At 40.3% G+C, this 10560-nt stretch overlaps 1 protein-coding gene across 8 annotated transcripts in view; it reads right to left on the reverse strand.

Moving 5' to 3' along the window:
• Positions 1–10560, reverse strand: part of Pphln1 (periphilin 1) — an 84006-nt gene that overhangs the window by 16981 nt on the left and 56465 nt on the right. For all 8 annotated transcript variants that reach the window (XM_013348866.2, XM_013348870.2, XM_005354303.3 and 5 more), the window contains one exon: positions 5807–5947. In XM_013348866.2, the coding sequence (XP_013204320.1) occupies positions 5807–5947 (141 nt within the window). The remainder of the gene's footprint in view (positions 1–5806; positions 5948–10560) is intronic.

Below are 10560 nucleotides of genomic sequence, written 5' to 3' on the forward strand. Positions count from 1 at the left end.
AAAAAAACCAAAAAAAAAAAAAAAAAAAAAAGACAGCACAAAATTTTAATCAGGGAAAAGTAGAGAAAAAAATTCTAAGGAAGAAATTATTTTTAAAAAATTATTTGGCCGGGCGGTGGTGGCGCACGTCTTTAATACCAGCACTCGGGAGGCAGAGACAGGCGGATCTCTGTGAGTTCGAGGCCAGCCTGGTCTACAAGAGCTAGTTCCAGGACAGGCTCCAAAGTCACAGAGAAACCCTGTCTTGAAAAACAAAAACAAAAAAAACCAAAAAAAATTATTTGGGGCTGGAGAGATGACTCAGTGGTTAAGAGTACTGACTGCTCTTCCAGAGGACCCAGGTTCAATTCCCGGCACCCACATGGCAGCTCACAACTATCTGAAGATCCAGTTGCAGGGGATCTGACACCTTCACACCAATGCACCTAAAATAAAGTTACATAAACCATAAAAATATTTGTATTTTATGTACACAGCGTTTTACCTGTGTGTATATCTGAGAGTGTCAGATGCCCTGAAACTGGAGTTACAGACAGTTCTGAGTGCTGGGAATTGAACCTGGGTCTTTTGGAAGAGCAGTCACTGCTCTTAACCACTGAGCCATCTCTCTAGTCCCGGAAGAAATCATTTTTAATGTTATATGTTATATAGAGATAAAGAGAAAGCTAAACGTAAGATGAAAACAAGATCAGAGTCACCTAAGCAAGGTACTCCATAGTAAATTTGTACACTTTGAAAAATTACAAATGAAGAAAAAAAAAAGAAAAATTACAAATGATAGGAGAGAAAAGAAGAGGACATCGAGAAAACGAGGTAGGAAATAAAAGAGTAAGCCAGGAATGGTAAACGGTTAAGGCCCTCCTGGGTTCCACAGAGAGGAAAGAGCAGAAGGCACAAGAGGCGAGGGGTCCAAGTCCTGACACAGATGAGCGCTAGCTATAAAATAACAAGAAGGAATCCAAAGTAACCATCACCCCAGAGCTACAAAGAAATAGGCAAGTACTACTTAGCACAAGCACTTGGGATTTCCAATAAAGAGAGCACTTTAAGAGAAAGATTCCCAGAGCTGTAGAGATGGCTCAGTGGTTAGTTAAGAGCACAGGCTGCTCTTCCAGAGGTCCTGAGTTCAATGCCCAGCAACCACAAGACGGCTCACAACCATCCTTAATGAGATTTGGTGCCCCCTTCTGGTCTGCAGACAGACATGCAGGCAGAGAAAATTGCATTTAACAAATGTGCAAGGGGGCCCTGAAAGCAATGGCAACCAGACCACACTTTATAAATGTCCTTAATGTTTTATTTAACAACAAATAAAATAAACAGAACTGAGTAGCAGTTCTTACACCAACACTGGCTGGGAGCAGTCTGCATTTGGCCTAATCCTACTGGAACACTCTGACTAACTAAACAGTTTTTTCTGCATTGCCTTGGAGCAGCATCCCCAAGGAAAAAGTCTACCTGTACCCTTTCAAAGTATGGTTCTTATAAATGTTTGGGATTTATACTATCTATATACTGCCCCTACTTCCTGAGTGTTCAGACAGCAGGCATGTATCACCACACCAAATTTAAGATTTGCTGGGGCAAGCAAACCTAGTGCCCCATGCATGCTATATAGCTACATCCATTTGGTTATACCCCCAGTCCCAGCTACTTCATTTCAAATGAAAACCTCACCCCAATACTTCAGCAGCAAGTTCCCATAGTAATACCAAAAAATGAGATTTACCCGGTAAATTATACATTTCAAAAACTTAAAAATTTGGCCAAAATAAATTATTTTTAATTATTTTAGAAATGCAATTTTTTAAAGAGGGAAATCTTGGGAGTTTTACTAAATCTATATGCAAAGTCTGAAGAAGTACCTGGTAATGAATTGTTAAATACAACTGGGTAGACTTGATGGCTAGACAAGATATTGAGGGAGAAGTGTACTTTTAAGAACATTTGTAACTTGTCTGATAACAAGGAAAAACAGAGAATGTTTCTATTATGTGAGGTAGGCTAAATGCTTCTCTCATACACATACAATAGACAGAGCTTCCTCTAACTCTCACTCATATCCCCAGGACAACCGTCCATCTGCCTGCCCTTTATTTAGGCCTACGAAGAGAAGAAGCAGGAGCAGTGAGAGGGAGCTGCGGTCAGACACTGTAAGAGCTGCAACACAGAGAAACTGATCCGGTACTACAGAATGCACGTTCCACTCAAGGGCTCAGTAAGCACTAATGACCAGGGTACAAGAGGGTTTCTTCAAAACAGTCTTTCATTTTAGTAAAGGATCCCTGTGTCTACTAAGAAGGTTAAAAATTAAAAACACAATTCTATTATTAAATGTGAAATACCATGCAACAGAAAGTACAAAGGACTGCACACATAGCTCAACAGCAGTGTACTTGTCCAGCATGTGAGGGCCTGGTTTGCTTCCCAGTACTATAATAAAACAAACCAAACACACTGGGTTCATAACACAAAAAGAACAAAGAGCTCTGAACATCAAATATGATTTAAATAAGAAAAGTCAAAGATTATCCAGTCTAACCTTTGCAGAAAAGCTAATAAAAAGCCCAGTTAAAAAAATGGTTAGAACGTGGAGTTTAAAGCAAACTAAAAATTGATAGATATGTATATATCAATTATATATTTCAATACATATATATGTATTGCATACATATATCAATTATATGTATGCAATATATATACTGCATACATATATCAATTATATATATATATATATATAGTTTTGGAACAGAATAGAATTTCTGTGGAGGCCCAAAAATGTGAGCCTATTCTACCTTGTCTGAAGGTTAGAGAGTTTGAGGTTGCTCAAAGGTGTTAACAAGTATGGCTACACACCAGACTTAGGGTGTAGTTGCTTGCTGTTTTGGACATTAAGGTGGCCCATAGTGGTGGATCCATTCTGTCTTAACCAAAAGTCAGAGAATTCAAGCATACTTCTGCTCCTTCTTTTGAAGTAGAAGGTTTGACCAAGAATTTAGCATGAAAGATGAACCAACCTTGATACCGATAATCGGTATACATGGGTGGCTGGGGGGGTGGGTGGGTGTGTGTGTGGGTGTGTGTGTGTGTGTGTGTGTGTAGAATGCCTAGGATCCAAAGCATAAAGAGGCCACAAGTGCAGGGTAATAAGGTAAACCACACGTACCCCAGAATGTTGAATAAAAGTGGGATGGTTTGAAACTGTTCATCTCCACAATACAGCACTTTAGTCATAAGTGAGTGTTTTCTGGATGGAGAATTTATTAGAATTCAACCACGTTTAATTCTAATCTCAATGCCCAGGGCTGCCAATGTGGCACACATCAAAAGAATATATCCCCACACGGAGGTGATTCTGCTACAGTCTACCCTGTGTGCCTGCTTTTAAACTTCAAGAACTGCTATGTGGTAACCCAGAAATTTTGAAGGGGAATTTTTATTTAAACTATAATATTGCTTCAATTTAAAGACCTGGGTTTCAAAACCCAAGGAGCTGGAGACATAGTTTAACAGCTAAGAGCACTGGCTGTTCTTCCAGAGGACCTGGGTTCAATTCCAGCACTTACATGGTGGTTCTAACTCCAGTTCTAGGGATCTGATGCATACTTCTGGCCTCTGATGGCACCACATATGCACATGGTGCACACATGAAGGCAAAACACTCATACATGAAAAACAATGTAAAGAGGAAACACTGAACACCGACGTAGTCACCATATCGCTTATACAGACCTTCTATTCATTGATATGTAATCCTTATTGGAAAAAAATCTTGAAAATTATTTCCTCTGTTTGAAAATTAATAATTTTATATATACATTTATTATCAGGTGCTAGCTTCCTGAATGAGGGAATTCTGGCCTTACTTCTTGCCCATGTATGAGATCACAGTGTCTAACGGAAAGAGAAAGCTCCACATAGCTTCTATTTTATAGCACCATACTTTACCTTTGTAAAGATTACCTTCATGCCAAACAATTTTCAATGCACCATCAAGCTAATTTATACACCCTACTGATAACTTTCTCACAATCTAAGAGACTACTATGAACAACAGTACAGTGAAAATATTCATAAATGACAAAATACTTAGCATTTCATTAAGTGTTTCTTCCAGTTACATTCTTTCTTTCTTTAAAGATTTGTTTATTATGTATACAGCGTTCTGCCTGTATGTCTGCCTGGAGGCCAGAAGAGGGCACCAGATCCCATCATGGATGGTTGCGAGCCATTATGTGGTGGCTGAGAATTGAACTCAGGACCTCTGGGAGAACTGCTGAGCTATCTCTGCAACCCCAAGTTACATTCTTAAGAGAACTTGTTTGTAAAAATACTACAGCCAGGAAAAGGTAGCCCACACCTTTAATCCCAGCAGCACCCAGTAGGCAGAAGCAGGCAAATCTCTGTGAGACTGAGGCCAGGCTGGTCTACAAAGCATGTTCCAGGACAGCAAGGGCTACACAGAGAAACCTGTCTTGAAAATAACAAAACAAAGAAAGAAACCTGTAACTTAGGGGCTAGCAAGGTTAAGAGCACTAGCTGCTCTTCCAGAGGATCCAGTTTCAATTTCAAGCACCCATATAAGTGGCTTATTAACTGCCTATAACTCCAGTTCTAGAGAATCCAAAGGATTTTCAAACCTTTAAGGGCACCAGGCACACATGTAGTACTTAGACATACATTTAAGCAAAACACTCATATGCAAAAAAGCACATAAAATAAAAATCAATAAATCGTAAGAAGAGAGAGAGCTACAACTTAAGAAGAAAAGAAAACATTATTGAATTATTGACCCTTTTAAATAGTACCTTGATCAAACCCTGTTAAGAATGAAGCCTTAACGAGGTTGACAGTAACAAAGACCACTTCTGATCTTAAGTGACCCAGGAACCACTCAAAGTCACTGTCAGGGTTATGGCTTTAATCATCATCCAACCAAAAAATCTGCCACATATAAGAGGTAAGGACAGGGGCAGAGTTCACCTGCTTTGCCTCTCTAGGCCTAGGCTACAGCCATGCAGTTGATGCTCAGCTGGTTTTTCTTGCCGCAAACCCACAAGGCCTTAAGGCAAAGCTGCTTGAGTTTCCAGTAATGTGTTGATTTCCTCTAAGTGGTTGACTGAAAGACTGATTTCATGCACCCAAGATAATTCTGCTTCCTGGTCAGCTCTGTCCTCCCCACTTCCATTATCTCACTGATTTAAGCTGTAGATATACCACTGCCAGGATAAAGTCTCTGTCACATGACTCACTGCTCAAAGTGGCAGAGATATACCACCCAGCAGGGCAAAGTCCCTGGCTCTTGTGAAGTCTATGTTATGGTAAAGAAAAACAAGAAAACAAATACAGGTCAATTGAATTTAAAGGGAAAAGATGCTGATGTAGTAGTGCATACCAGTAACCCAGTGTTTGGGAAACAGGCAAAGAAGAGGGCAATGCGTTCAGACTGTCTCAGCTCCAAACCAGCCAGGGCTACAGTATGAGAGCCCATCTCCAAACACGACAGTATGAGAGCCCATCTCCAAACACGAGGAAATTGCAAGGACATGGAGACTGGTGCATCCTAGGCCTTCCTGGCTTGCCAATGTAGGCCAGTCATTGGTTCTAAACTAAGAATCCTGTCTCAGAAAAAAAAAAAAAGGCGCCCGAGGAACATCTGAGGTTGTCCTCTAGCCTCTACACACATTCAGGGAATTTCAGAGTTACAGGAGAAATAGACAAACCAGTATATTTATCCAATGTCAATACTTATATGTGCGGAGCAGCACAAACCAAGAGCGTGTCTATCAGAAGACTGCATTCTTACCTGCTCGATCTCTTTGGTTTTTGATGCAATGGCTTTAGAGCGACTGCTAAGCTGGCTGTCTTCATACAATTCTGTGCCATCTGTTGTGTTTGACTCGGGTTCTTCTGTCTGGTCGATAAATAAGGGAGCCATGGATCCCGTCTTGAAAACAGAAGAAGTCCTTAGTTATTTTCTTAAAGGACATTGGGTATATGAGATAGTGTACGTGGTCACTAAGAGAAGATTATATTAAAAGGAAGTGCTATTTAATTAATTTTAAGAAAAGAAAATGTACAATGTCATGATATGTAATGAAGGCTAGAGAATATGAATGCTACTTTTATAATTTTTGATAGACTAAGCCTTACAACATTCTAAAATATGATAGATATACTAAATACAGAATAATTTATGGCTGAAAGGTTTTGTACTATGGTTATTTCTTAATCTACTCAGGAAATATGGACCACTTAAGAAAAAAATCCAAATCTGAGAGCATAAGCTCACATAAAGAATCACAATAAGGCACAGGAGCACAGCCCACGACTTCCCTCAAACCATGAGGAAGAATCGAGACTGCAGCGATGACTGCTTCTGTTAGACACTCTCCCACAGTGACTGACTCAGACTAACCCCAAACACTGCGGACTCCCATCAGTACGAGGCTCTCACCAACAGACAGGTCATCCAGACAAAATTTAAACAGATGAACACTGGAATTAAATGAGATCAGAAATCAAACAGATCTAAGAGGCATCCATGAACATCCCATTCAGACACTAAATACCCATTCTTAACAGCAGCTTGTGGAAATTTCCCCCAAACTGACCACATGTTAACACACTGAACAAATCCCGAGAATCAACAACCTGCATTCTATCAGACCAGAATGCAATAAACGTTGGTGTCAACAGCTGCTCTTCTCCAGAGATCTTCCAGAGATCTGAACGACCAAGCTCAACAGAGGCCTGACTCTTAGTACTTTACCTTGAGGCAATACCAGGTTCTGAGAAAGACCACAAACTGAGACCACCCAGGCACCACCCAGTAACAGACCATCCAAAGGAAATTCCTAACGTTCCAACCATTGCAGACAGCACACACCCATCGCTTATCACCAGAACACCCTTAGACAAATGGCAGCCAATCAGCGGTCCTGAACCATAGAAATCCCTCACTCCCACCTTTGCTACTATAAATACCCAACCCTAACTGAAAAGAGGCTGTGTAAATGGTGTAAATGAGGAAAAACCCAGAGCTCCATTAAGATCAGGAACAAGGCAAAGGTGTCCGGTGAGTCCACTTCTATTCAATGTAGTGTAGTGAGACAAGCAAAGGAAAGAAAAGAGATACAAACAGAAAGAGAAGTCAAATTATCCTTATTTGCAAACTATTTAATTCTGTATACAAAAACTAAAGACTACCGAGTTTGATTTTCTATGACCCTGAAAAACTTGATCACTTCTTGGGGGTTGGGGGGAAGGGAGTTTATCTGACTTACAAACTCTGATACAGTCCAGCACTGAGGAAAGACAAAGCAGAAACTAAACCAAAAGCTTTGGAGGTACACTGCTTTCTGGGTGCTCAGCCTGCCTTCTTTCTTTCTTTTTTAAAAAAATATTTTATTTATTACGTATACAGTGTTCTGCCTGTAGAACAGAAGAGGGCATCAGAATCTCATGACAGATGGCTGTGAGACACCATGCAGTTGCTGGGATTGAACTCAGGACCTTTGGAAGAGCAGGTAGTGCTCTTAACTGCTGAGCCATCTTCTCCAGCAAGCAGCCTGCCTTCTTATTCCAGGACTACCCTCATTGGAGTCACTGTCTGAAGCAAACTGGGCCCTCCCACATCAATTAATCAATCAAATACCCTACAGACTTACATATGTCTATGTGCACTACGTCAGTGCAATGGCCAATGAGGCCAGAAAAGAGCATCAGCTAGAGTTACAGATTCTTACTGCTGACGAACACTTTCAGCAAAGTAACAGGATAAAAAGCACGGAATCCCTGAAATTGGTAGTGCAATGGTTTCCAACCTTCCTAACACTGCCGCCATTTAATGCAGTTCCTCATGCTGGGTGACTCCCAACTATAAAATTATTTCATTGCTACCCCGTAACTGTAATTTTGCTGCTGTTATGAATTGTAATGTAAATAAATATCTGTGCTTTCTGATGGTCTTAGGCAACCCTGGTGAAAAGGTCATTTGACTACCCAAAGGGCTATGACCCAGAGTGTGCTAGGAGAAAAAGTAAGGAGTACATGGTTATGAACAGGCACAAGTAAAGACTTTCCAGCTAGGCAGTGCAGGAAATATAAGGTCAACAACTAACAAACGCCAAACACTCTGTTCCGCAAAGGAAACTGCCAAGTGAGGAGAGGAAGCCCAAAGAATGGGAGAGACATCTTTGCCAGCTATAAAAGAGGCTTAATGTCTGGAATACACAAAAAACTCAAGAATCTAAACATAAAACTCAATTTTAAAATGGGCTATGGGATTGAATAGAAAGTCATCAAAAGAAATCCAAATGGCTAGGAAACACTTAATTTTTTTTCAGTACTTTTTTTTTGGGGGGGGGGTGGTTTTTTGGTTTCTGTGTAACAGCTCTGGCTGTCCTATAACTTTGTACACCAGGCTGGCTTTGAACTCAGAAATCTGCCTGTCTCTGCCTCTCAAGTGCGAAGACTAAAGATCTGTACTACCACCACCCAACCAGTATTCTTAATAATAAAGAAAATGTAGATGAAAACTACTACAAGATTCTATCTCACCCAGTCAGAATGGCCACCATCATCAAGAATACAAATGTCAAGAAATGTTGATGTAATGTGGAGAAATGGAAATTCTTATACACTGTTGATGGGCGTGTAACCAAATAGCCACTTTGTAAATTGATCTAAAAAAAAAGTGCCTTCTAAGACGTTGTGTTTCTACCCACAGATTTGTGCTACTCCCAATCTTGATAAAGAAGCTTCTTATTGCAGTAGTGGTCAATGCAGAGATTAATAATTGCTCAGAGTGCTGAAAGAAGCAATTGGGAGTGTTCACTGTAGATTATTGAATATCTCTATGAACCCTCTCCCCAGGGCTCAGGAACACCTCCACACATGGAAAAGAAAGACTAGAGAGCCAGAGGATGGGAAGTAGGCTTGAAATGCTGTCTTCTGGACATGATGTTACAAACATGGACTCACAGCAGCTCTGATTACCTAAATAAGACCAACATAAGAACAAGACAGTCAAATTTCTTTCCATCAGGGACAGAGACAGAAGAGGGGATCAAAGGTCCCATCCCCAGAAGAGTTGATATTGCAAGCCAATGGCAGGAGAGGGAGAGGGAGAGAGAGTCAATTTTCTTTGCCAACGATCACTGGGTTGTTCTTGTCTCAAGCCTGGAGTTCATATAAATGTATCTTACATAGAGACAGATGAGTAGAACATAGTCGTATAAATTAAAACTTGCATGCATACACACACACACACACACACACACCACCCAAAACATTAAGTAGACAAGAAATCAGTCTTACTCTCAAATTCGACCTCTGAAGTACAAGTATCTATTGTTAATATAAAAACTATTAAGTCTAAATTAACACAAGATTTCTCTTGTCTATGTTTCAAGTATTTCTAAGTACTAAGGATAACAGCTTGATATATTTGATGATTTAACTAACTCAAAAATATCTATTATTAAAAAAATAACAAGAAAATTGACCTGTCTGAGAAAATTATTATCTAAATATCTATATGACAAACCAGCATATATCTCTCTCTCTCTCTCTCTCTCTCTCTCTCTCTCTCTCTCTCTCTTTCTCACACACACACAACAAAAACAAATAAAAGATAGAAAATTCAAACACTCATAAACAAGTCTTTCTGGACTCCAAATCTACCCATTTGACTTATGCACATTATATAACAGGCACGTGGGAAAGGATTCCTTAATCACGCATGAAGATACGGGTTAGTATACTATTATTGTTATACACATTTAATCCCACATACCACAAAACCTTCCATGAGGATTGGCAATGTAACAGACAGACAGATGTTGTGGAATATTGGTTTAAGATGTGGTACATTCATTTATGCTGTGGTGGAACATCTGTTTAAGGATGCACAGATGTGCTGCATTCTTTCTGTTGCATCTGTTTCACTCTGTGAAGCTGTGTCACTTTGCCTGTCTAAAACACTTGATTGGTCTAATAAAGAGCTGAATGGCCAGGAGATAGACAGGAGAGGGTCAGGAGGGGCTGCCAGGCAGAGAGAATAAGAGGAGAAATCTAGGCCCAAGAGAAGGGGAGGAGCTAGAAAAGCAGGAGGAGGACACCAGGGGCCAGCCACTCAGTCAGCCACCGAGTAAGAAGAAAGATATAGAATGAAGAAAGGCAAAAAGTCCAGAAGCAAAATGTAGTTAAAGAAAAACAGGACAACTTAACTTAGAAAAGCTGGCTAGAAAAAACCCAAACTAAGTTAAGAATAATCACCCATGTATTTATTTGAGAGCTGGGTGGCAGGCGCCCAAAGAGTAAAACAAAAACCCACTACAGACAGACCCTAGGTTTGACCCCAGAATGCAAAAAGGGTTGGGAAGAGCAAAGCAAATGGAAAAAGTCTTCCTTTAAAATTATTCAAAAATGCAGGGCGGTGGTGGTGCACGCCTTTAATCTAAGCACTCGGGAGGCAGAGGCAGGCGGATCTCTGTAAATTAGAGAGACCAGCCTGGTCTACAAGAGCTAGTTCCAGGACAGGCTCCAAAACCACAG

Source organism: Microtus ochrogaster, chromosome 15 (genome assembly GCF_000317375.1).
Source record: "Microtus ochrogaster isolate Prairie Vole_2 chromosome 15, MicOch1.0, whole genome shotgun sequence".
Lineage (NCBI taxonomy): Eukaryota > Metazoa > Chordata > Mammalia > Rodentia > Cricetidae > Microtus > Microtus ochrogaster.